The sequence below is a fragment of the Festucalex cinctus genome, chromosome 20 (assembly GCF_051991245.1).
Source record: "Festucalex cinctus isolate MCC-2025b chromosome 20, RoL_Fcin_1.0, whole genome shotgun sequence".
NCBI lineage: Eukaryota > Metazoa > Chordata > Actinopteri > Syngnathiformes > Syngnathidae > Festucalex > Festucalex cinctus.
In genome coordinates, this window is record NC_135430.1 from 14,027,468 (window position 1) to 14,053,975 (window position 26,508).

General features: G+C 39.7%; 3 protein-coding genes across 6 annotated transcripts; 1 reads left to right on the plus strand and 2 right to left on the minus strand.

Annotated features, from left to right (window-relative positions):
• Window positions 1–43: 43 nt before the first annotated feature.
• On the minus strand, window positions 44–12,434 carry nktr (natural killer cell triggering receptor). Of its 4 annotated transcripts, XM_077509084.1 has the most exons (18): window positions 12,274–12,434; window positions 11,121–11,198; window positions 9,884–9,958; window positions 9,413–9,520; window positions 9,172–9,216; window positions 7,742–7,829; window positions 6,938–6,967; window positions 6,710–6,855; window positions 6,064–6,283; window positions 5,805–5,975; window positions 5,640–5,727; window positions 4,617–4,765; window positions 2,074–4,536; window positions 1,915–1,992; window positions 1,174–1,233; window positions 773–874; window positions 641–658; window positions 44–467 (listed from the first exon to the last, which is right to left on the minus strand). In XM_077509084.1, exons 2-18 carry the CDS (start codon window positions 11,176–11,178, stop codon window positions 398–400), a joined length of 3,969 nt encoding a protein of 1,322 aa, XP_077365210.1. In that variant the 5' UTR covers window positions 11,179–11,198; window positions 12,274–12,434; the 3' UTR covers window positions 44–397. The 4 variants fall into 4 exon arrangements, with proteins under 4 accessions (XP_077365210.1, XP_077365211.1, XP_077365212.1 ...); XM_077509085.1 differs by lacking the exon at window positions 641–658; XM_077509086.1 differs by lacking the exons at window positions 9,884–9,958; window positions 11,121–11,198; window positions 12,274–12,434 and adding an exon at window positions 8,387–8,411 and having other exon boundaries at window positions 9,413–9,492.
• sec22c (SEC22 homolog C, vesicle trafficking protein) lies at window positions 12,396–16,168 on the plus strand. Its single transcript, XM_077509100.1, has 7 exons — window positions 12,396–12,664; window positions 13,482–13,684; window positions 13,912–14,075; window positions 14,229–14,408; window positions 14,490–14,608; window positions 14,678–14,743; window positions 14,810–16,168. Exons 2-7 carry the CDS (start codon window positions 13,503–13,505, stop codon window positions 15,008–15,010), a joined length of 912 nt encoding a protein of 303 aa, XP_077365226.1. The 5' UTR covers window positions 12,396–12,664; window positions 13,482–13,502; the 3' UTR covers window positions 15,011–16,168.
• Window positions 16,169–16,302: 134 nt separating this feature from the next.
• On the minus strand, window positions 16,303–20,933 carry LOC144009378 (uncharacterized). The gene is made up of 4 exons (XM_077509099.1): window positions 20,763–20,933; window positions 18,852–19,136; window positions 18,451–18,732; window positions 16,303–17,459 (listed from the first exon to the last, which is right to left on the minus strand). Exons 1-4 carry the CDS (start codon window positions 20,817–20,819, stop codon window positions 16,947–16,949), a joined length of 1,137 nt encoding a protein of 378 aa, XP_077365225.1. The 5' UTR covers window positions 20,820–20,933; the 3' UTR covers window positions 16,303–16,946.
• Window positions 20,934–26,508: the final 5,575 nt, after the last annotated feature.

Consider the following 26,508-nt stretch of genomic DNA (forward strand, 5'->3'; position numbering starts at 1 on the left):
CTGCCTCCAACCACAAGGGACCAGCATTGGACAGTTTAGGAACTCACGAGCTTTAGTGACATTTATTGAGTCGTAGTGATACAGTCAACCCAACAATAACGCAATTAAAAATTGCCAACCAATCTGAACACATGACAGCTGGAACTTTAAAGTAAAAAATGTCAACAAACAGAACAAAAATTTATGATAAACATCTTCCCATAAGTATGACTACCATACAAATGGACTATAATTGAGCCGTCTTAGCTGGTCTTATGTACAGTACATTCTTCTTGATGTCAGTTGTGACGTGGAGCACTACACATATGGCGTAATAGCTTCCATTCTTCTTGGAGCTTTACTAACTGGCCTGTAACAGAGAATGATGGGTTGTTGATGGTGATGATAATGATTTGTCTCAGCTGTAGCGGCTGCTCCGACTGCGACTTCGCCGTCTGGACGAACTGCGACTGGACGAGCGTGAGGACCTGTGCAGTGTTCACGACACATTTTTGTGTTAGTGTTAATTGGCTGACTTCTTGGGGTATTTTTGATAAGCGTGTCAAATAAGACGCATATCGTAAATAGTGAAAAAAAAAATCTAGGATGTCTATTAAAACATTATTTTTAGCATTATAATAAAGTTGCATCCTAAAAATACCTTATTCCACCTCTGCTTCTGGTAAAATAAAAGAGATACACTTAAAACACAAACTGATATCCATTTTGTTTTGTATTTCTATGTTGTAATTAGCGAGTGTCACCTTTCTTTGAGGAGCTACATTCTTCTTACCGAGATCTGCGGTCTGAACTCCGGTAACTGTCGCTTCTGCGACGCCCTCGCCTCCGGCTCCCACTTCGACTGCGACTGGAATAGCTGTCAGAGGAGACGGACCTTTGGGGAAAGATCCCACGTCATGATTTGTAATTCTTTCATCGGATTATAAAGTACATGGACATGCCTTTTTGGCAATTGTTTTTTTTTTGTCTTTTAAGCTCATTTTGATATCTCAAGTACAAACGGCACCTGGGTGTATGACGGAGTACCATTCCTATGCCAGCGATGCTATCTGAATATGCCAGTAGTCCATCACTTACCAACATGAACACAGGAGTCATGGCATCATCAAATTTTTGCAGGAAAAACATTTCTAGTCCATTAATATGAATAAATCGAATAAAGATCAAACGTACCTGGATCTCCTACGGTAATTATAGGAGCGACTTCTCGTGTGGCTTCTACTGTATGTCCGGCTGACAAGAGGGCAGAGTACAGCACATTTATGACCAAGCTTATTTTAGTTAACAGAAACTAACAACAAAACTAAATCTAAAATTCAAAAAACAAAAAGTCTTTTAAAAAAACGAAAACTGAAGCTACATTTTATGTTTCCAAAACTAACTACCGGTACAAAGCAAAAACGTCCTTCGTTTTAGTCTTTGGAAATTAATTTAATGCATGAGCCTTTGGGGATGATTTTAAATATTTTAAGTATATTTATTTTGATATTAATCGGAATAAAGATATCTGAAAGTGTGTCACACAGAAGTGATGTCATCTAGTAGCAGCCAATAGAAAAGCACCTTCAGATGGCGTGGCTCCTCGGCAACAAATTTGCCTTCTTGACTTTTGACTCGGCTCGCCTGCTTTTTCATTTAACTCAGCTGAAATGTAACGCTAGGTAAGAAATGTGTTAAATTTTTCATTGTACAATGGTCTTTATTAAATATTGTACACAAGCAATACACATTAATACTGTAACTAAAACTAAGCTTTTTTTTTTTTAATAAAACAAACCTCAAAACGAAATAAAAACTAACTAAAATGAAAAATCCAAAAGTATAATAACCCTGTTTGTGACAAAGAAAATGAAATCACCCACCCCCACCCCACAAAAAGAATGACAAATCCTAATTGAAGAAATTAGGGCATACCTGTGGCTCCTGTAGCTCCTGTATGTGCTGCTGCGGGACCGCCCACGCCCGTGCCTCCGTCGACTCCTGCTACGCCCTCTGAAAGTGAAAAGCAGCTCATCATTGGAGCTTCTAGTGCAATTGTGTTCATGGATGAATTAAAAGTATGTTGATTCTAACCTGGAAGAGTAGCTGGAGCTGCGTGATCGACTCCTGGACCTGCTGTAGGAGTGCGACGAGTCTCTGGTGCGGGATCGCTGACTGGAAGCTGAGCGAGACCGCCGGGTGGCTGATCGCGACTTTCTCTGGGAGTTGTTTCTGGCTACTCCTTCTGAGGGGGAGCTTTCCTCGCCAGAACTCTCCTGGTTCCTGGGCCTCTGGTTGAGACGTACGGTTTTTCGTACCTCGTCGAAAAGTGATCCTGGTCGGACCCTGTTCGTGCTCTTGATCTCCATTCGCACTCCCTGAGCACTGGACATCTGGTTTTGGTGAACGTGCATGTTTTTGGTCATGAGCTGTGTGGTGTTCATGTTCTGTATCGAAGCCATTCCTTTCAAGGGCCTCCATTTGAAATTAATTACATTGCTGGTTAGCTTTTCGGTGTCTGTGGTGGTAATAGAGGATTGTTCTTGGTTTTGCTGCTGTGGTTGGGCACTTTTACTTGCCTTGGCGGGCAAATGGGAGGTAGTTTTTTCAGGGATGTTACTGTACATCGCTGCAGCTTCGACCGTGGTTTCAGTGCCATGTTCAGGAGTACAGATATCCATATCATCCATAGAGTTGTCCTCTTTGATGCTGGATGTGTTAGCACTGTTCCTGTTAGATGGTGGATGATGAGGCTCAGCTGGTTTGTTGTTTTTATTATTATTTTCCTTTACCCTCAGCGGAACCCGGTTTTCCTCTCTATTAGGAATCTTGTTCGAGGTTGCATTTTGGTCTTTGTCCCTCTTCACAACTGCAGCGATTGGACTACGTTTCTCCCTTTTTGAGTCATCTTCGTCGTCGTCCTCATCGAATTCCAAAGGCGGCTGCCAATGAAAAGTCTCCTTCAGCTTTTGACGTTTCTTCTTAGGTCGCTTGCTCTTGTCCTTCACGTGATGGGATCCGCTTTTGCCCTTGTGTTTGCGCTTACGTTTGGACTTCCGCTTGCTCTTGCGTTTCTCTGGCTGGGCTTTTTCCAGGCTCACCCGCACCGGACTGGAAGCGGTGGCAACGGTGGCTTCCGCAGCGTTCGAGGCCATTTTGTAGGTTTCACGCTCCGATTCAGAACTGGCCTCACCTTCCTCTTTTTCTGATAGTGCCAGTGCCCTAGAGGTTATGTTTTCAGGATCACTGTCAGAATTCCACCCAGTAAGGCCAGAACTCTTTTTGTCAGGTATTGGACCGGATGGCTTTTCATGCTTTGACAGGAAATCACCGTTGCTTTGGCTCACCTTATCGCTGTCACTGTCCCATCCAGATCTGTTATTCAAGCTATCCACCTGCATTGAACTATAATTCTGTGTCTCTACATCCTGAAATCCCAATTGCTCTTTACTTCCTGAGGGGACAGCTTTATGAGGACTTGGCTCGACCCCTGCTTTTTTCTCAGATAGAACTTCTTTAGTAGTAGCAGCAGAAATGTATTTCTCCATATTCTTGATCCTCTTCAGAGATCGGTAATACTTTTTCCAATCTTTGTCGAGGGATTTCTTCTTGTGCCTCGAGTCTGCAGAGTCTGAATCGCTGCTGTGACGGGATCTGGAGCTGGACTTGCTGCCGCTCCGGCTTCTTGAGTGGCTGTACGACTTACTTCGAGAGGATCTGCTGGGCGAGTGCTGTGCGACATGCTTGTCCCTTTCAGAGTCACCCGGCACACTTTTCTCCTGAATGGAACTCAGAGCATTCTCTGTCGCTGCTTGTCCCATGGAAGAAATGTTCATTGAGGATGTTTGGGCCTTGCTGTCGTGAGTATGGATGTAGGATGGCTTCCAAGGCTTCTGACCGGGCTTCCAGCGGGAAGGAGGTGGGCTATCGCTGAGTGGGATCACAGGGACACTCTCTGGGGCTGCGACAGTCGGCATTCTAGATGCCGGTGTGACTTTGTTCTCGGAAGGTTTCCCAGGTATTTGGATGGTGGCGCCTGCTTTCAACTTGGTTTTCTGCTTTTTTGGAGATTGTGATGAACACTTTCTGCTTGGCGTGAGCGACCTGGACCTGTGTTTGGACCTGGATCGAGAATAGGATCGGGACCTAGATCGAGCCCGGGAGCGACTTCTAGAGCGGGACGGGCTTCTGGATCGTGAATAAGAACTGGCCATTGAGTAAGACCTTGCGTGAGATCTGGATCGGGAGTAAGATCGGGACATAGAGGACCGCCCCCTCGTGTAACGCCGGCTTGAAGAGGAATGAGACTTTGAATGAGACGTTCTGACTTTGGACCTTCTTGAAGAAGGTGACCTTTCCCCCTCTGATGCAAAAGACTCTTGATGTTTGCTTCTGGAGCTCCTCTTTTTCCCATGCTTCCGTTTTTTGGCCTTTTTCTTATGTTTGGCTCTTTTCTTCTCTTTTTTAAGTAGCGGTGGCGGGCTGGTCCGCTCCGAGCTCCTGCCTGACGAACGTTCAGAGGACCTCGACCATGCAGACATGCTTCTGTTGTCCCATCTACATAAAGAGCAGCCATTTCAGCCCGTTAGGTCACAAAAATGATAAAAAGTATTTTATGTTTGTTTATGAAATCATACTGGTCTCCTTTGCTCCATCTCTCAACACTCTGAGGCTGATACGCTTGAGTCCGCATCATCTCCTCTTTCCAGTGGGGCGGAGTTTCACTGCTGCCGCGCTCGCCCACAGATGCAGATCGAGATTTAGACCTGGTGGGCGTGTGGTACCTCTGCGGACAAACCGACAAGATCTCGATGTATGAACAACACGGCTCCACAGAGCCATGCTTAAAATCTATATGATGGCGGTCAATCAAAAATGCAGTAAGTAATCTGGTACAGTAATGATACATTTTTCGATAGTGTCATGTAGGGGTGTGAATTGCCTAGTACCTGACGATTCGATTCGTATCACGATTCACAAGTCACGATTCGATTCGATACCAATTAATCCAGATACGAATTTATAAGTCGATTGTTGCGATTTTTTTTCATTCAAATTTAGAAAATACTAATCAGTAAGCTTGTAGAGTGTAAGATTTATATGGAAATGTATTATTTATTTATCTGAAATTCTTATAGAGGTTGTAATCTGTTTCATGTTTGAACAGCATTAAAATAAAATATTAAGGCTTAATGTTCCGTTCATATAACATTCTTCCATGCTCAAGGTGTGAATCCTAACCCGAAGTCAGACGTTTTGTTGAATATTTTTCCATTAAAAATGGAAGTTTAAAAATCTATTCACACACACACAAAAAAAAAAGGCAATGATGATAAGACGTTGAATCGGTAAGACTACCGAATGAACAATTCTGAGCTCTTTTAAAAAAAAATCAAAAAATAAAATAAAAAAAAATAAAAAAAATAATAAAAAAAATCGATTTTTTTTTTTATTGAATCGATTCGAGAATCGCGCGATGTAGTATCGCGATATATCGGCGAATCGATTTTTTTTAACACCCCTAGTGTCATGGGTGATTTTGAGGCTATCCCAGCGGACACATGAGAGGTTGGTTTCACCCTGTACTGGTTGCACCAAATTAGCCCAATGCTTTTAATAACAACTGAATTTTTTTATGATGATCACATGAATCAACATACAACTGTTCCTCTGCCTCTGATCTTCCGTCCAGACTTTGAGACGGCTGGTTTCTGTTCACCTTCAAGTGTGGAGTCTTGCTTTTCAACTCTGGATAATCGGAAAACAAAAATCCCACTTACAGCAAGCCATTTTGGAAATGAGAATTTAATCTAGTGTTAACTGACGTCTCCACTTTGTTCTCTTGGGCTGGCATGTCCTGCCGTAGCAGGAAACGGTTTTCGGGAACAGGCGGGATCTCCTCTGGACGGACGACTGGCTTTTCCCTCTTCCCGCCGTGGTCCTTCTCCCCTTCCATATCGGCATCTGCTACGTCTTCTTCAGCCGGCTTGCGAGAGCTTGAATGCAATTTTTTAATGCAAACTCCAGCCAAGCAAACAGTGATGTGTTTCATGCGTCTCAAACAATTAACTTAGACTGTATCACCTTTGTTTGGGAGATTCAAGGTCAACATTCTTCTCGCCGTTGGACAGCCGCCTCCGCTTTTTGGACCGTTTATACTTGGCGTGTCTCTTGTGCTTGCGTTGTCTGGACTTTTCAGATTCGCTCTCAGAATCCCCGTAAGAAGAGCTTGGAGATGATGAGTCACACGAGTTGAGGGAAGAGTCAGCAGAATGGGACGCTCTAATCATTTTGCCTTCCAGAACTGAAAAAAAAAAAAATGCAGACATCTTTAATCACGAGAAACAGGTATATGACCAAATAACACTGACCTGTCGAAGTGAGTCGACAACCTTGGTGGGAACATGATATATAAGTACTACTGTAGTACCTAATAAATCTATAAGAGCACTCAGTGTATGTTTTGTGCTCCAGCAGCCCTAAAACTTGCCATTCATAGTTACAAAAAGGACTCATAAATATAGGTATGTCACAAAAGGTACTTTGATTAAATAGGCTGTTCTAAAACAGTTTTTTATTACCCCTGACAAAATAGAGCAGTCACAGTTCCAGTGGAAAAGCCATCAGACATTTTTACAATGCCATGTAGAATGCAGGCTGTTCGTTATTTGTGTGTAAATATACAAATTCAGCAAGAGATCAAATAATTATTTCAGAATGTCTGGCTTACCGTCATTAGCTGACTTGATGATCAGCTGTCCGCAGTCCACCACCCTGACATCAGCATACGGCCGGCTTGCTGAATCGGTCTTCAGCCCCTCGATCTTCTTGATCACCTCAAAGCCGGAGATGACGAGGCCGAAGACGACATGTACGCTAAAGTATGCAGTAAAGGAAAGACAATTAATGTGCGAGTCCCAAACAAAGTTTTAAATTGTTTTTATTGAAAAAAAAATACCCATCAAGATGAGGTGCCATCTTGGTTGTGCTGTTGGTTCGAAAGCCAAGCAAGGCGCGTCAATCAATGGCGAGATGAGGACCGTAAAAAAAGAGAAAAAGGAGAACAAGAATGAGAACAAAACGAGAAACTCGACAGATGTTATTTTACGATGGGAAAAGATACAAAGACCTTTTGCTGAAGGACATTTGATTACAAATCTAATGTGAATTTAGGCTGTTGAATTCAAATTAAAGCTTCACAAGAAGTTTAATTTCTTTGGGGGATTTTAACCCGAATCAGATTTTCAGCAATTTTTTCCAGAGAATTTTGGTTCAATTCCAGACTATTTTTTATTTTATTTTTTATTGTTATTGCATGTGGAGGTTCCCCTGTAATAGGTCACCTAAAGCCATTTGTGACTATTGTTCACATCCAAAGTAACCACTGCAAAATGGTACTACATGGTAATAGTCAGGAGTGAGAAGAGAAGAGAGAAAAGCACAGCCTTGGAGACACATTACCTTGGAAGGGCAGGATGCTAGAGTTTCTGTAAATTTTACACAAAAAAAAAACGGCAAGAGAAGAAATGTAACACATTTGTGGGTAAAAAAAGGTTTGAATCGATGTTTCTCTGTACTATCATTTCTAAACTACACATAGAGGAGTGAGGGGGTTGTCGATGCCCAAGCAGGTTAAAGGGACAAGACAGCAAAAGTGGCACTTATTCAGAAGCAATGATAACAATGTGATATTAAATCTGTAGTTAGAATGGTGATTTTTTTTTTTTTTTTTTTTTGTTCATGGCCAAATAATGATGCTCACATGAAGAACTGTGAACCGTTGGTGTCTTTCCCACGATTGGCCATGGACAGCAGAAAAGCCCGGTCATGTTTGAGAGTGAGATTCTCATCTGTCAGATAGAGGGGAAAAAAAACAAAGGGGTGGGGAGGATGTGTGAGGAATGCAATCCAGTAAAGTGAGCCGATATAAATATTGAGGAAAAGACAGGAAATGCAACAGAATACTAAAAAGCTAAAGAATCCGTGTCATCCATCAAACCTAGCGATCGCCTCACCCATGAGCCCTTCTTCAAGAAAGAGGTACAAAAATTTCTGCTGCTTCACATTTATGATATTGCTTTTTATTTACAAATAGCTTCAAATAGCTTCAAAATCAGTTAGGGGGGAAATACAACTGATTTATCAATGGGGAAGAAACAAATGTTTGTAAAGGCTTTAGGTGCCTTTATGGTTTTCAAGTGAGTGTATGGTGGCGACTTTATATAGGGCACTTAAGCTTTTAACAATGTAACATAAAAAGAAACATGAGCGAGCTGAGGCGCTGGGAAAGGGGCAGCTGTGCGTGAATGGACAAGCTCCCCGTCAGACCCGCTCACGGTACAAATATGGTTTGAGGGCAAGTGGTGGTGGTGGAGGGGACAGTGTGGGCATGTGTACATGGGCTTACCTTCTCATTTTTGCAAAAGACCCCTCTACAAATAAAAGAATAACGTTGGAGAATTTTAGCCAAGAGGATTCAAGAAAGAGAACGCCTACTCTCCATGCTGATTGTTGGTCAAGAAAAGCCCATAACGGTTGACTATACTATACATAAAACTGTACATGAGAGGTGGTGACATTAAGGACAACAGGGAAATTAAAAGTACACTACCGGTCAAAAGTAGTCAATTGTGACATATTATCCAATGGATAGCTTCTGGATTTTCTTACACGTTCCTATTTGTCAGCAGAGAACGCTTTGTACAGGTATGTCGTGTAGGGACAGAGAATGAACTCTAGTCACATGCAACTAAACAAGCAATAACAAATGCCATTGGCTTTTTCTATAGCATAATAATACAAACTAATCAAACTGGTACTGTTGTATTGCTTTGCGTTGTTCATTACCTAAAACAAAAACTTTTTATACTGCACTTTCCAAAAAAGAAAAGATATAAACTGTTGCATACTACCAAACCTATATATATATATTTTGTATTGCAGTGTTCATAGGTTCTTTTGGAATTGATATTAAAAATCTGCTTCAATTTACACTAAAGAATCAAAACTGTGATTTGTGTCTTTCCTCTTGCTTTTGACCGATAGTGGACACAGGATATCCCACAAATAAAGCGCACAATATACAACAAGGGAATTCTTACACACATATTTAAATGCCCTAATATTTGCATGCAACATTTTTTTTCCATGCTTATATAGCTTTGGTGTTTATATCATTTGATAACCAATTACCTTCAAAGTAGCCACCATAGATGGACTCTCCTCCTCTTCCGGTTCCTGTGAAGTGGTGACATGTTTCAGGATTATTTGAGACAAAAGTACATTACTGATTTTTACAAGGATCCTAACACATTTACATGTTATCAGAGCATGTTGCTGAAAGTTTGTCCCTCAATTGTTAAGCAAAATGAGAAAACACTGAAAAGCATCCAACTCTAAGTGAGCCGACAAAGCGAGAGAGTATCATCATCACCTTCAGTGAAGTCGCCACCCTGGATCATAAAGTTCTTTACAACTCGGTGAAATGTGGAGCCTTTGTAGCACAGCTTTTTCCCTGTAATTTTGCCAGCTCCCTTTTCACCTGCAAGGACAAAAGGGGCACTGTCATTGAGTACACAATCAAAGGCTTGCACAACAGACCTACTATTAGTAGTTTTCATGAGGGGGAAGAATGAATTTGAGACGACAAACCTCCCCACCCCACAGGTATTGCACTTGAAGACAGAGGGCTGTTGTTCAAGATGGAGACTTTGGTTGCTAATCTTGCTAGTGTACGTTTTGAGCTTGATATTCAGGGTTTTCCCCCAGTGTTTTCTGGTTTACCATTTTATCCTTTCAATCAGAAAATCTATAGCCAGCCCTCGTTTAGCGTTGTCTGTTGAGGGTCATGAGTTAAGATGTTTCTAAATCATTATTCATATGTGAAAAAATATTATTTACTCACCAGTGCACAAACAGAGAAAGTTTTTGCTGGTCTTGGGGCAAATGTCAGAAAAAAGTTGAAAGACAATTCGCCCAACTGTAAAACAAAAGAAAAATAAGAAGAGACTAATCAGTTGCGGAAAAGCTGTAATGTTGACAGCTCTCGTCAAGGCCAGCTTTTTCCTGTGTTGCTGTTCTGTGTGGAAGGTGGAGGTCATATGAGAGGTCTAATACATGAATGGTGGCTCTGTAAAAGGGAATTTAGGTATGAAGAACACCTGATACTCACTCTGTGGGATGTAGTATAACTGTATGAAAGCACGCTCTTATCATTTTGGATCTTTCATTTTAGTTAGCTTTTATTTTGTTTTGACTTTAGTTTTTTAAATTTAGTAAGCTTGAATTAGTTTTTAGAACAAGTTTGTAATTGCCCTTGAAGAATGCAAAACATGATCACACACAACACCTGTCGGGAAGGTGACAAGTGAAAGACACTGTTGGAAGTATTTTAGTCCCTCCCTTGCAAGAAAAACATTTTTAGCCTGTTGTCAATAAACTGGCTTTGTTAGTACATTCATACGGATAATAGCATAAATTAAAGGGGAGCTGTGATGCTGGAGCACAATTTTACTGGTGAATCCAGAAAATGGCCTACTTCCTGTTCACTTTTGGAAATAGGTCCTTGAGACTTTTTCTGGCATTCTGTCATAAATCCACTGAATTGCAGGTTGACCGATGAAATTGATGTCAGGGGATGACTCCCCCGCCCCCAACTTCAAAGTGTCCTAGCTTACCCTTTTTCTTGATTGATCGTCCAAATAGTCAAATTTTAATATCACGCTACACCCCAAATAGATGACAATTAAAACTCATCCACCTGTTTCAGACTGAGGCTCATTTGGTAAAGCTCCCTAGTCAGAGTTTATCAAAGTACAAGCCCCGGCATTTTTCTAAAAGGGCTGCTTCAAATCTAAGTAAAATACTTCCTGTTCAATTTCATATGTTTTTTTTTTTTTTTTTTTTTTAGTACCTTCTGTTATGAAAAGATACGCCGACTGGCATGAAGTTTTGGGACCCCTAAAATATACACCCATTAGGGCACATAAAATGTATCCGTTTTCTGGCACGTTGAGACCGACAGTAACAATAAACTAAACAATTTATAACCAGACAAATGCAATAGTGTGAAAATGGGTGAGGATGACAGAAATAAACATTCATGAATCTAAACTCATTTGACACCCAAACAAAGACCTTACCTGGCTCCCGATTGAGCTCCACATCAAAGTAACACTGAGGCCGATCTTTCACCCCCATTGTTGTGAAATCCTGGTGACCTAAAATGTTACAAAAGAACAGAAAATATAAAAATACTTGTGTGCATTCAAATTTGTCCGTGTTAGTGGACGGGGAACAGCTTGAAAAATGTGACTGAGAGTGAGGGAGGAGGTGGTGGTGGCAGATGGGTGGAGGAAAGATGATGATGCCTAGAGAGAGGGCCGGATTTACACTGCATGTGACTTGAGAGAGCATAAGGTTTGCCACAGGAAATTATCCAATGTCACCTAAGCGGCTAAAAAAATAATATTTACGCCAACTTATGTATCTTTGTTCTTATATTTTATACCAGCAAAATAACGACAAACAGAACAACTGTACTTGAGTTGTGAATTGCTGAGGTTGTTTGAAAGCGCTATATAAATAAAGTTGAGTTGAGTTGTTTTGTTTTGTTGTGTTTCTGTAAAGCGCATTATGACAATTAAGGCTATTTGAAAGCGCTATATAAATAAAGATGAGATGACTTGATGGCAGAAGTTAAAGTTGAACCGTGTATCCACCTGTTGCAATTCATACACCAGGATAATAGCTTTGTATTGAACTTAACGGGCTAGATTTCACACTGAGTTAGTAAATTGTAAGAAAAATGAGACGAGATCATCATTTCAGTATATATAGTGAATTTTTTGATTGGAGCTTGAGCCTTCTGATGTAAAGATGTTTTGGCTCATGAAAATGTATAACACTGATGTTATACTACAGACAAAAGACACACTCGAGCGGCCAATAACAATTGAATGCAATGTATTAACAGCTAACACACATTCCTTCTATTAATAGTGAACAATAAGCCTCCATTTTAGAATGAACACACATTCAGGCCAAACCAACAAGTGTTGCTCTTTCTCTTACCAAATCCCGACACGAGAATGTTTATGAATTTGTCTACACTGTGTAATTTCCAGTCGCAATCTAATGTTAACGCGAACGAAAGCTAATCGACCTTTCGAAGCGACTTCTAAGACAATGCTAACTAGCCTAGCGTCTATTTTCGTATCTCCCAAGACAACAAGGCAGTTCAAAATAGTACGTATACACATTTACAATGTTTTAAATAAAGAAGAGCGCACAAACCTCTGTAGCACTTGCTAGCTCAATTATCTGCTATAGTCACCGTTGAAGAGCTTGCTGCGCTAACTCGTTAGCAAGTGTCGTGTTTTTAGAGGAGCTTCCGGCCGAACAAGCGGAACGTTACTTTTGTCCCTCTCAAGTCGCCGTACTGCGTAGTTATTTGTTGTGCTAGCTTCTGCTTGGCTGCCGAGCCTATTAGCTTATAGTAACATGTAATAACAGACTTATCGGGGCTCTCTGGTTCGAATTGTTGTTATTGAAAAAAAAACAAAAAACGATCATATTATACCCATAACTCGGGTTATCTTGGCGCCGTGCTACTTTAAAACTGTGGCGTAGTCAACTAAGTAAGGTAACTGGCAAGGTTCACAATGAAAGCCTTTATTATTATGAGGTAAGGTGCAACTTTGCTCCACTTCAGTAGCTTGCACAAAACGTGTGCAGAAATAACATTGTGAATCCCACCACATATGTAAAGACTCAGAACTGATTAAATGTGTTGGATTGTTTTGACTTTTGCTGGAGTTATTCTATTATTATTGGTCTATTATTAGCTGAAGAGACTGTAATCTGCGGTGTTTAATGATAAGCGAGGCCTCTTTCAGTATTCTGACAAAGTTAAAGGACATACATTGGTGATTTTTACAATAAAATACCAGTCCAGCTTTTCTTTGCCAATTTCTGTTAAAATACAAATTACATATTGATATGATGGAAATCTACCAATTTTGTATTTATTGTTTATTTACTTTTTGTTTGTTTAGTCTGTATATGTTAGTTTTGTGTGTGTGTGTGTGTGTGTGTGTCTGTGTGTTAAATGCACTTTATTTATTTTTAGACTTGGAAAGCTCTCGTGTTTTCTGACTGAAATCAAGTCCACATTTTTGTTCCTGTATCATAACATTACATAGTATATTAGTGATCTTTTAAAACGTATTTATTTTGTTCTCTTTGGGGAAAAAAGTGCAATTATTATTTGAGGTGTAAAAAATATTATTCTTCCTGTATTTTAATGCATTTTGTATCTATGTTCATATGGTGTTTTCTCAATACTATGTCAGACTGTTGTGTGAACTAATTTTTTTTCCTATTTTTTAATCAAAACAATGTTATTACTAGTAGTAATATTATTGCAGTGATATTTATTGTGAATGTATTTGAAATAAAATTTACTCTTTTCAGTGTTGTCTTTTCTTTTCCCACCTATGCAGACAGAAAGGCACTCATGGATCATGTCTCTGATCCTGTTTGCCTTCGTGGTGCGGGTGAGGGATGGACTCCCTCTGTCCGCCTCCACCGACTTTGAGCACAACCGAGAGCTGCAGGAGAGGAAGCAGCAGCTCAAGACCATCAGCAAGGCTCTGGCCCTGTTCCCAGAAAGAGCTGCAGTCAAGGGCCAAGAGCTCAATATATAGTAAGGCCCGCCGCACACCGAGCGAACCGGTCAAAAGCAACATACATTGGAAAATTGTTCGAAAAATACTCTCGCTGCAACGGAAAAACTGCGCCCCCTGGTGTTTTTGTTAAGACCCAGATTGCTCTGGCGACTATGATTCTAATAATACAGAGAAAACAACCTGTCAAAATGATGAACTTTTGTTGACGAAACACCTTGTTGTTGTGCACCTGTTACATGTTCAGCTTGGTGTCTTCAGAAGGCGTATCCTACATGAGCGTGTGCCACTGCAGCATTCCCATTGCGATGGCCTTCTGCTTCCTGGAAGACCTGCGCTGGGAATTCACAGCCTGCTACAATCACAGTGTTGTGTCGCTGGCAGACAGACCATATCCATTTTTGGAATTTGGTAAGTGTGGAAGACAAATTGAGGCTTTGTGTTTGCTGTATTTGAATTTTTTTCCCAGTCAAATCCAAGTATTTATTTATTATTATTATTTTTTACTAATGCTTTTCTCATTATTAATTATAATTCTTCACATCTCCCCTGTGTCCCACACAGACTGCACAATTCAGAAGCTGAAACAGCAGTACAACCACAAGGGCGGGCCGGCCCTACAGGTCACCTTGGCGGAGGTCCAGGATGACCTGAGGCTCCGCCCGCCACAATTTCTCACCCTGGAGGAGGTCGAGCTCAGTAATGGCTCCGCAAATGGCCACATGGAGCAATCGGCTGCTTCTGGTTTGCTTCCTCACCACTGCTATACATCCTGTTGCTGGAGTATTTTATGTTGATTTATAAGATTTATTATTCCTTTTCCAGGTCAGAGTATCAAACTGGAACCAGTGACTGCCCCTGGCATCCTTTCTCTGGTCCTCAACATCATGTGCGCGTCATTGAATGTCATCCGAGGCGTGCACCTTATTGAATACACATTCCAGGTATTAGCTAGTGCCGACTGCAGTTTTTATAATGGGCTGAATGACCAAAACGTGTTTCTCTTGACACAGGATGACTACGACGGCGTGTGGAACGTTGTGGCATTCTTCGTGGCATTCCTCTGCTGCCTGCTTCAGGTAAACGCACTTCATATCACATCTCAAAACCGTCCCTGAAGCACCTTTTTCCCCCCGTCACCGCAGTGCCACCTGTACGTCTTCCACTCTCGCCTAAAATCAGCCAAATCCCTCAGCCTGCTGAGCGCCATCGTCCTATGCAACGTCTTCCTGCGCGGGCTGAGGAACGCCTGGCAGATCGCCTTCCACGTGGGTGTGGCCTCGCTGTCCACCGCGCTCATCCTCCGACGTAAAGTCCAAGACAGGAGCAACGACTGCGGGGTTTGACAAGTCAATCCGTTTTGTATCGCACTTTGTTTACATTTTACACAGGGAATTTCTTGTCTCGCGTGAGACCCGAATGAGTAATTTGGACCCAACTGTACTCATACAAAATAATATGCCAGAACATAAACATATGCTGTACATAAACAGCATAGAGGACACATTTTATTGGAAGAGACTGTGCTTAGAAAAAAAACAAGTAAAATTTGGTGTTTGGTGGACATGTCTGTCATAACACGATGCGTCAAAAAGTCTCATGCCGGAAATTGAACAGAAAGTCGACCATTTTAGTGGGCAAGTAAGATTTGATGAATTCACACATAATGGCTGCTTCTAACTAAAATAGTTGACTTGAGACGTTTTTGTGTGTCCTGTTATAATAAACATGGCCACCCAATTTTGAGTCAATCAGTGAATCATGTGTCGAGCTACTTTTTTGTGACTTTTCAGGGGGGCGTTGTTAATAGTAATAATAATATTATTCTTATTATTTTATTTTATTTTTTGGGGGGAAGAATAAGACGGGTATTTAGAAAATGTAAGCACTGATTTGAAGGATTGAATCTTATTTCATTTTTTAATGTTACTTTTTTTTGTACATGTATGATAATTGCTGCATATGAGAACCCAGCTTCCAATTAGAAATAGCATAGTTAACTTTTTTTTTTTTTTTTTTTTTAAATCCCATATTAACATTCAAGGTCTATAACCTGGCTGCACTAAAAACAATATACAGTGGATTATGCCATTATGATCTTTCATCGAAAATGTTAATCTAAGGCATATGTAATTTAAATAAACCTTGAATTGATGTTTTACCTAATCTGTCCTTTTCACAAAGCAGTGGCAGCTATTTTGGATGAAATTACAATATTTTTAGATACATCAAAGTTAAATTGCATCATATCTGTAAGTCCGTCCACATTGACAAAATAAAGTTCTAGTAGTATGATGTCATTCATGCTGTAAGCCAGGTAATAGAAACATTTCTAAACTTTTACATTTGTTGGCAATTTTCTCCCAGCTTTATTGTTCTTAAAGAACTGGGAATAATTTAACATTAATAACTGTCCAATATGTTAATTATTTTAGGGTATTATTTTATTTATTTGTGGCTGTGGCTTAACTGACATTTCATCAATAAATTATCTTTTATTTTTATCTTCTTACTTGTCAATATTTCATTGAATGAAATCGAGACAGTAATTTTTCATTTAGTTTTTGCAATACATGAGATAACCAATTATTTAATAAAGCAAGGTTGAAATGTGCATAGGCATTTTTTTCATGTTACTAATACTTTATTTTCAATACGTTAGCATCAATGAATACAGGCTGCGAAATTGTTTATTAGAACTACTTTACTATTTACCAAATATATAAAAGACAACTAATTTGAGGGATACTTGACTCATTGAGCCATTTCCAGCAAAAATTGTTAAAAAGATAACATTTTGTCCAGAATACATTTGATAACATCATTATTTTTCATGTTACATGTACAATTAATACCTTTAAAAACATTTTTCCACTTGCTGTTGACTGAAGATGACATGTTTCCCTGTTTTTTGGGTGTGGTCAACAAACGGAGCCATGATTGGTCGTTGCCTATCGCCTAAGCACAGGTGATGGATGTCATATTAGTTTTTAAAGGTATTATTTGTTCATGAAAAATAATGACGTTATCACATTAATTATAGACAGAACATTATCTTCTTAGTGTTGAAAATGGCTCAATGAGTCAAGTATCCCTTTAATGAAATAAATGAATAAAAAGTGCAAACGGCGAACAGGAACTGGTCACTTAACTAGATGTAAACTGTCACCTTCTCGCAAAACGTCAACTTTTTTTCCTCCTTTTTCTTTTCAGCCTCCTCTTCTCCTTTTTCTTCATCTTTCTTTTCACACAGGAGGACTTCCTTCTCTTGCTCCTTCCTTTTTACCTTTCTTCTTCATGCACCCCTTCTGTTCCTCCTTTTCTTTCTTCTTGCACTCTTTTTTTCCCCTTCTCCTCCTCCTCACATTCCTTCCGATCCTTCTTTTCCTTCTTCTCACGCTCCTTTCTTTCTTTCTTCTCCTTGCGCTCCTGCTGCTCCTTCATTTCTTTCTTCTCCTGCTCCTTTTCTTTTTTCTCCTTTTCCTCACGCTCCTTGCGTTCCCTCTTTTCTATCTTCTCTTTCTCCTTTTCTTTCTTCTCCTGCTCCTTTTCTTTTTTCTCCTTCTCCTCACGCTCCTTGCGTTCCCTCTTTTCTTTCTCTTGCTCCTTCTTCTGTTTTTTGTCCTTCTCCTCACGCTCCTTCCTTTCTTTCTTCATCTGCTCCTCGCGCGCCTTCTTTTCCTCCTCCCTGTTTTTCTTCTCCTGCTTCTCACGTGCCTTCTTGTACTTCTTTTCTTTCCTCTCCTGCTCTTTCCTTTCTTTCTCTTTGGCTGCACGCTCCTTCTTGTCGTCGCTCTGAAATGAAAGCGACACAAACTGTCAATTAATCAATCAATTCATTTCAAAGTTTCCTACACTTGTCCTGCCATTTGCTGTCACCTTTAAATGACATCACACTACCTGAGGGGTTGGGTTGTGAGCGTCACATGACACCGTTTAAAGGCAAAGTAACCCCCCAAAAACTAATTCTTGACAATTATGTTCTATGCAGCCCCACTAGTCGACATACGGTATTCTGGTTAATATTGCGTTATAATAAGCACATTGAGTTGCCTTGTGTATGAAATGTGCTATACAAATAAACTTGCCTTGCCTATACAATCAACTTGCCTAGTGGAGCAGATTAGGCAAACTATTGTGCAAAGTAAAGTTCTCATAAAAAAAATATACAGTATATATGGTAACTATTTTCCAAGATGGCCACCAAACAGCCCTGTGTTATACTGTTTTGCTTGAAAACCGTAATGTTAATTGTGATATAAAAACATATTGATGGCAAGTAGCAAAATGGCCACCCCCTGCGATGAATAAAAACGGCTGGGTTTTGTTGCATAACTCATATTCTAAAAATGTAATATTAATAAGAATATCATGTTTAGACTAGTGAGATCACATATATTATCGTCAAGAAATGTTTAAGGTCGAATTCCACTTTAAATGGAGGAAAAGCACATGGCAAACCAGCAAGCTACACACAGGAAAGATCAAACTCAGGACAAAACAAAACAAAACAACAACAACATAAATAAAGCATGTTTGTTTTGTACAGTAAACCTCAGTTGTTTTATGAATTAGTGGAAGATCATATTATGGAAGGTCCTCCTCGTTATAGAAACGGAATGTTTAAAAATGTCCAAAATAGGAACACTAAAGATACTGTGTGAAACAGTACGTTTTCAAGGATTTTTAGTTTAAGTAAAGTAAGTAGTGAGGCAGACATCCTAACCACTATTCCACTGTGCTTCCCATAAATCAGCCAATAGAAGAAATGAGGTGAGGAGCTAACCGTTAAATCAGAATATGGTCCCACGAGGCCTAGCCTGAGGCTCTCGACGTAGTCCTCACCGAGGTCGGGGAATTCTACTTTGATGCGCAGGTTCTCTTTCAAGTAATCCAGACGCCCCGCAAGCAGCTCGGCCTTTCTCTCCCACTTTAGGCGCTGCTCTCGCTGCCTCTCAAGCTGTGAGGTCATTGCGGAGAGGTGCTGAGCCAAGTGCAGCTCACGTGGACTCCAGTTACGGTCGTCATCCTCAAACATTTCCTTCATGTCTTCAAGAAACTGCAAAGCCTGAGCAAACAACAAAACAGACAATAAATGATTTATAGAAGTGAGGCAGACATCCTAAACACTATTCCACCATGCTTCCTATAAATCAACCAATAGAAGAAATGAGGTGAGGAGCTCACCGTTTTTTGTCTCACTCCCATGTCGCCTTCGACGAGGCTCATAGTGTAGTCGTTTTCATCTCTGGGGAAGGACAGCCAGATGTTTAAGTTGTCCTCCACGTTCTTCAGACGCCTCTCGATCTCCTGGGCCCTTCTCTCCCACTTTAGGCTCTTCTGTCGCTGCCTCTCGAGATGGGAAGTCTTGGAGGAGAGCAGCTGGGCCAGGTGCAGCTCACCTGCGCTCCAGTTACTGCCATCATCATGAAAAGTTTTCTTTACCTCTTCAAGACTCCAAAACTCCAAATCCTGAGAAAACAACAAAATAGACAATAGAAGGATGTGACTTTAGATATCATATTTTGTGCCCTATCATGTGGAAAAGTGTGTTGGAATTGCATTATTAAATACTTGAATCCTTGAAAACTCAACTCTCAACCTAACTTGAAAGAATAACCTGAAAAAATAAATTAGTTACAAAGTAAACTATAAATATACTAAAACAATTACTTTAAAACCCATCTTAAACCCGATCTGTATTCTTCGGCTTTTGGCGCACCACGAGATTAACATTGTTTGGTGCTTTGTCGTGTGTACTGTATTTTGTGTTATGAATTTGATGCGTATTCATTTATTTATTGATTTATTTGCTCACCTACTTCTTATTAATTTATTCACTGCATGACGGATTTTCTGTTCCATGTACAGCACTTTGTATACAGCACTTGTTGCTTGTTTTAAAGTGCTTTACAAATAAAGTTGAGTTGAGACAGAGTTGAGTTACCTCAAAGTCCTTATAAAATACAGAAAACAATTCAAAATTTACATTTAGTCTATGTAAAATTTGCTAATATAATTAGCACATTTAACACAAAAATATGTATTTGTCATCTTTATCACTCTTTACAAAATAACCAAAAATAACATGTTCATAGAAAAAAACGAAATTTTCAATAAGGTTACCACAAATAAATCTTATGACATCCTTCCATAGTTTCTTAGTAAGCTCACAATGCCAGAAAAGATGTGACAGTTTCAAGAAAAGCTCAACTAAATGAAAACCTAGTGTCAATATAATTTGTATTCATTTTCCATGAAATGTTTTACAGGGTAGATTTTATGTAAAATTTTCAAGTAAATCTCTCTAATTTTGTTAGTAATCAAAAATTTGTGATGCAACAACCAGACTTTAGACCACGGTATATTAGGTGGTGGGCCGAGGACTGATTTCGTGCATTTGAACGATCCTCAACGAGGTAGGACTTCATTTTTTTTGTTAACATCAGCTTCATTTTTCAGCAAATGCATCGGCCGATCACTCCCGGAAGTCGACTCGATGCTAACTTCCTGTGAGCATGCCAACGGCATTGACTTTAACATTAGCACTGGCGATGGTTTTTAAAACGATGCATGTCTTGTATTTAAATTCACAAGTATTTAAATCCAAGACATGCTTCGTTTTAGAAAAACACCAACTGCAGTGTCATTAAATTGTTTAAAGCACGCCCAAAAATGGCGGAATCGCAATGTGCAAATAACATGGTGGCAACATCGGCGGTTGGAACTCGGAAGCACAGGCCCGCCTCGTTCCTCGCGTGTTTCTTGATTAGAATCTTTTTAAAGATTGAGAGAAGCTAAAATCGAATAATTGAGCAACCACGGCATATTTTGTTTTTTTCCCCTAAAGAAATAGGAGTGCGGGACTTTCCCTAAAACACGCACAATGTCACGTACGATGTGTAGTACACCCCCCCCCCCCCAATTACATAACGTACACATAAGACATTTAAAACCTACATAAAATACAATTTTAATATGAAATGATGTACTGTATATCAACACTTAAAAACATAGTTTAGCCCCTCGAAAAAAACAAGATGTTGCATTACTGTATAATTAGTATGACGTATTAATTGATAAATATCTTTCACTTACCATGTTGACGTGTGGTCGATTTTCTCGTGCTGGCTTGCTGGCTGCGTACAGGTTCATAGTGAGTGTAAGTGAGTGACAGTGGCACTAAAAACTGTACAATATATAGTTAGTCATACACAAGATCAAATAGCAATGAACACGACAGGTCAACCTCTTTTGGTGGGGCGTGGCCAAGGTGCTGATTGACAGGTCATGGAAAGGTTGTTTACGAATTAACCAAAAACTCAATAAATGTTAAAAAAATAAAATACATGAATTAACCAAAACAACATGCTAAATAAAGCATGTTTATTTGTTTTGTACAGTAAGACTTCAGTTTTTTTTTAATTATTTTTTTTTATATGAATTAGTGGAAGATCATATTTATGGAGGGTCCTCCTGTTACAGAAATGGAATGTTCCAAAATGCCTAAAACGAGAACACTAAAGAGATTGTGTGAAACAGCACTTTTTCAAGGTTTTTAAGTTCATTAAGTGAAGTATTAGCACCCATATCAGCTTATATCAGTTTGAGTATGTAATTATGTGTAAATATTGTTGTCAAAAGTTTTATTTTCTAACGAGAAATATTGTAACTTTTGCTGCCCTGCGATTGGCTGGCAACCAGTCCAGGGTTTACCCCGCCGACTGCCCAAAGCCAGCTGAGATAGGCTCCAGCACCCCCCACGACCCTTGTGAGGAATAAGCAGTCAAGACAATGGATGGATGGATGGATGGATGAATGGTGATTTAATATGTATGTGTATCAAATGCCTTCTTCAAGTCTATAAATACCACTGCAGCACATTTCTTGTGATCCATATTCAAAAGTTTTCAGTTCCAGTTGTTCATAGTTACTTATCATCTATTGATAGTGATTTGGTTCCTGTCCCCAGAGTAGTCGTGAGGTCATAGTTGTATGTCTGTTACCTCTGTGTCCACTCTTGATCCCGTTGAAATTCAGTATTTCTCCAGTTCAGTGATGTTTCTTTCGTACGCATATCACTCTATAGCTTCCTCGGTGGTCCTGTCCGGTTTTATCAATACTTTGCAATTTGAAGTCCACGTGTGTTGTATTTTTTTCTGTTTTTTGTTGTTGTTTTTTTTAAGTTGTCTTGCTATCATAAATTACCAAATGGTCCTTAATAAAATAATTTAGAGAAAATTTGTTGACAAAATACAAGTATTTGACGCCATTAATGTTGTAAGCCAGGTAATAGAAAGATTTCTAAACTTTTAAATTTGTTGCAGTTTTCTCCCAGCTGTATTATTGTTCTTTAAGAATTGGGAATAATATACTATTAATAACTGCCAAATGTGTTAATTATTTCAGGGTTTCATTTAATTTACGTGTTGCTGTGGCTTAACTGACATTTAATCAATATATATATATATTTTTTTATCTTCCCACTTGTCAATATTTCATTAAATTAAATAGTTCACGGTGGTTGACTGGTTAGCATGTCCGCCTCCCAGTACTGAGGAATCGGGTTCGAGTCCAGGTTCCGGCCTTCCTGGGTGGAGTTTGCATGTTCTGCCCGTGCCTGTGTGGGTCTTCTCCGGGTACTCCGGTCTCCTCCCACATTCCAAAGACATGCATGGCAGGTTAATTGACTGCTCCAAATTATCCCTAGGTGTTGTGTGTGGATGGATGTTCGTCTCTGTGTGCCCTGCGATTGGCTGGTGACCAGTTCAGGGTGTACCCCGGCTACTGCCCGAAGCCAGATGAGATAGGCTCCAGCACCCCCGTGACCTTTGTGAGGAATAAGCGGTTCAGAAAATGGATGGATAAATAGTTCACCTCCATGTCGAAACAGTAATTTTTCATTATATTAGTTTTTCCAATACATGAGTTAACCAACAAGGTTGAAATGCACATACGCATTTCTTATGTAACTTACTAATATTTTATTTTCAATACATTAGTAACAATGATTACAGGCTGCAAGATTGTTTATTAGAACTATTTTATTTATAAAACAAAATAAATGACAACTATATTTAAAGGGATACTTGACTCATTGAGCCATTTCCAGCAAAAGTTGTAAAAAGATCGTCGTTATTTTTCAAGTTACATGTACAATTAATACATTTAAAAACATTTGCCCACTTGCTTTCGACTGAAGATGACATCACCTGTGCTGAAGAAATAGGTGACGACCAATTACGGCTCCTCTGTTTTCTGGGTGTGGTCAGCAAACTTAGCCATGATTGGTCATTACCTATTTTATTTCCGAAGCACAGGTGATGTCATCAGTCGACAAATTTAGTTTTTAAAAGTATTAATTGTTCTTGAAGAATAATGAAGTCACTTTGATTATAGACAAAATATTATATTCTTAGTGTTGAAAATGGCTCAATGAGTCAAGTATCCCTTTAATGAAATAAATGAATAAGTGCAAACAGAACAAATCGCACTAACGGGAATTGGTCAACTGACTAAACGTAGACTGTCACCTTCTCACAAAACGCCCCCCCCCCCCCCTTTTTTCTTTTCAGCCTCCTATTCTCCTTTCTTGAGTCTTTTTTTTTTTTTTTTTTTTTAAACGCACGCTTTGGATGATGTTCTTCTCTTGGTCCTTCGTTTTGACCGTTCTTCATGGACTCCTTCCATTCCTCCCTTTCTTTCTGTCACGAAAGTGGGGTGTTGGTGGCAGGACCCAAATGCAGGAGGCAACAAAAAACCGGGCAAGGCAGGGATGCAGGTAAAAAAGGGGATTTAATTAACGAAAACTATAAACAAGGTGCTATGAAAGAATTAACAAGATCAAAAAAACAAAGGCATGGCATGGCATGGCATGGCATGGCATGGCATGGCATGGCATGGCATGGCATGGCATGGCATGGCATGGCATGGCATGGCATGGCATGGCATGGCATGGCATGGCATGGCATGGAACACAGGGACACAGATACTACAAGCACAACAGATACAATGACTCCCCAAGAACAGAACGGAAAACAGGGGACTAAATACACACAGGCTAATGACAATGACTAGACACAGCTGGGCAAGACACAAGTGGCAAGGGAAGCTGATTGGTGGATACACTGGGAAGGGAAGACACACTCAGGTGGACGTGGTTTGACATAACGGGACAAGGGAAGAAACAAGGAACACATGACAAACGACCAAAAGACAACAAAAACCCACCCCCACCAAACCAAAACATGACACTTTCTTCATGCCCTCTTTCATATCTTTCTTCTCTTTCTCTGCACGCTCCTTCTGTTCCTTCTTTTCCTTCCTGGCATGCTCCTTCCTTTCTTCCTTCTCAAGCTCTTTCCGTTCCTTCTTTTCTTTCTTCTCACACTCCTTTCTCTCTTTCCTCTCCTTCTCTGCACGCTCCTTCATCTCCTTCCTCTCTTTCTTCTCTAGTTCCTTCCTTTCTTCCGTCTCCTTCTTCTTGCGCTCCTTCAGTTCCTTTTTTTCAAACTGCTCTTGCTCCTTCCTATCTTTCTTCTCCTTCTCCTCACGCTCCTTACGCTCCTTCTTTTCTTTCTTCTCCTGTTCTTTTTTTTTTTTACAGTAATGTATCTATTTTATACAGTTTATGAATTGAGAATGTTTAAACAAGAGAGAAATGTGAGAAACGTGTATAACTGTGTGGTGAGGGGTTTTCGAGCTTTAAAACATTTATATTAAATGTAAAACGTAAAACTAACTACTTTGCGGATTTCATTTTATTGAGGGTATTTTTTATTTTTTATTTTTTAACCTAACCACAGTGGAAAACGAGGGAACACTGTGTACTTTTAAGTGTACTAAAATGGGCCAAATTAGTCTCAAGGAGTTTACTTAATGTTTACTTTTGGAAGAAGTAAATTTGAAAAATAAACTCAGATATACTTAAGTATACTCCATATTATGTACTTAAAGAGATACTTGACTAATTGAGCCATTTTCAGCAGTAAAAAGTTCATATTTGGTCCAGAATTAATTTGATAGCTTCATTATTTTCATACAGTTAATACCTTTAAAACCTAATGTTTCCACTTGCTGTGGACTGAAGATGGCATCACCTGTGCTGAGGAAGTAGCCAATCATGGCCCAGTTTACTGACCAAACCCAGGAGGTGAGCCATGATTGGCTGTTACCTATTTCCTCAGCACAGATGATGTCATCTTAAGTCGCCAGCAAGCGGAAAAACGCGTTTTTAAATGTATTAATTGTACATGAAAAATAATGAAGTTATCAAATTAATCCTGGACAAAATATTAACTTTTTGCTGCTGAAAATGGTTCTAGGAGTCAAGTATACGACTTTTTGGTAAGGGATCACACTACCTGAGGGGTTGGTTTGGGAGCGTCACATGACCCCCTTTAAATGATGCACATTTTATAGAGGAAAAGCAAAGAGCGAACCTGCAAGCTACACACAGGAAAGCCCAAACTCAGGAGTCTGTGAGGCAGACATCCTAACCACTACTCCACCGTGCTTCCCATAAATCAACCAATCGAAAAAATGAGGTGAGGAGCTAACCGTTAAGTCGCAATTTTCTCCCACGGAGCCTTCGATGAGCCTCTCAGTGGAGTCGTCGTGGTGGTGGTTGTGGAGTTCCAGCTTGTTGCGCATGCTGTCCATCAAAGACCCCAGATGGCCCGCACACTCCCCGGCCCTGCTCTCCCGCTTCCGTCGCTGCCACTCCAGCTGCGAGGCCGTAGAGCTGAGCAGCTGGGCCAAGCGTAGCTCATTTGGACTCCAGTTGCTCGCCTCATCCTCAAAAGGTGTATTTAACTCTTCAAGATGCTCCCACTCCTGAGAAAACAACAAAATACACATTAGAAGGACGTATAGAATATACATATGGTGTATGTATTGTAAATAGAAAACATTTGGCCCACAATTAAAGGAAAAGTAATGATTGTGATTATTTTGATTGATATCGAAGAAATCACAATAAAAAAATATAGATGTAATTTGTTATTTATTTATAGATCATAGCCTCATTCCCATTGAACCCCTCACGTTGAACACTTTATTCTTAAACACCATTCTAATTATCAACTACAAAATGATCTTGTAAATAAATATCATGTGAAATTCAAGCCTCTTGCATTTTCATTCTGTTGCATCAATTGAAACTGTGAATAAGCATCTCAATTACTCTTATATTATATATATTTAGTTATATTTCTGTAACTATATAAGTACAGCGTTTGTATTTTAATATTAGTTATTTGGAGGATTACTACTCCCGGAAGTCGACTACAGATTAACTTCCTGTAAGCATGCCAATGGCATTTTACATTGACTTTAATATTAGCACTGGCGATACAGTTGTTTTTGTTTAGAAAAACGCCAACTGTGTTGTCATTAAATTGTTTAAATCACGTCCAGAGAGGACAAAATCGCAACGCGCAAGTAACATGGTGCATTCTGGGTACTCTCCCAACGTCAGAACTAGCAAGCACAGCCACCTCATTCGTCCCGTGTTTCTTGATTATAATGTTTTCAAAGATTGAGAAAAGCCAAAATATTTAATAATTGTGCCAACCACGACATTTTTTTTTTCTAAATGTCTGTGGGGGCGATCTCAAAACAACAAATGTTCCGATGTGTAGCAGGCATACTACTCCCCCCAACGCCTCCAAATTACACGATAGTAAGACATATAAAACATACACATTATACAACGTTAATAAGGAATGATGTTTATCAACACTTAAAAATACATGATGAGACGTAGTCCCCCCAAAAAACGAACAGTATGCATTGCATAATTGCACAATTGGTAGGATGTGTCATGTATGAATTTATAAACATC

Bases quoted from the DNA above. Each gene is read 5' to 3' on its own strand.
- nktr (XM_077509084.1), bottom strand. From the start codon at position 11,178: ATGGGGGTGAAAGATCGGCCTCAGTGTTACTTTGATGTGGAGCTCAAT. The intron at 5,728-5,804 runs GTCAGTTAACAC...CCGATTATCCAG, and splicing joins CAAGAGAACAAAGTGGAGAC to AGTTGAAAAGCAAGACTCCA. The intron at 4,766-5,639 runs GTATGTTGATTC...GTTTGTCCGCAG, and splicing joins TCAGAGGCAGAGGAACAGTT to AGGTACCACACGCCCACCAG.
- sec22c (XM_077509100.1), top strand. From the start codon at position 13,503: ATGTCTCTGATCCTGTTTGCCTTCGTGGTGCGGGTGAGGGATGGACTC. The intron at 14,076-14,228 runs GTAAGTGTGGAA...TGTCCCACACAG, and splicing joins ATATCCATTTTTGGAATTTG to ACTGCACAATTCAGAAGCTG. The intron at 14,609-14,677 runs GTATTAGCTAGT...CTCTTGACACAG, and splicing joins TTATTGAATACACATTCCAG to GATGACTACGACGGCGTGTG.
- LOC144009378 (XM_077509099.1), bottom strand. From the start codon at position 20,819: ATGAACCTGTACGCAGCCAGCAAGCCAGCACGAGAAAATCGACCACAC. The intron at 19,137-20,762 runs GTAAGTGAAAGA...TTGTTTTCTCAG, and splicing joins ATCGACCACACGTCAACATG to GATTTGGAGTTTTGGAGTCT. The intron at 17,460-18,450 runs GTTAGCTCCTCA...CTTTCATTTCAG, and splicing joins GACCATATTCTGATTTAACG to AGCGACGACAAGAAGGAGCG.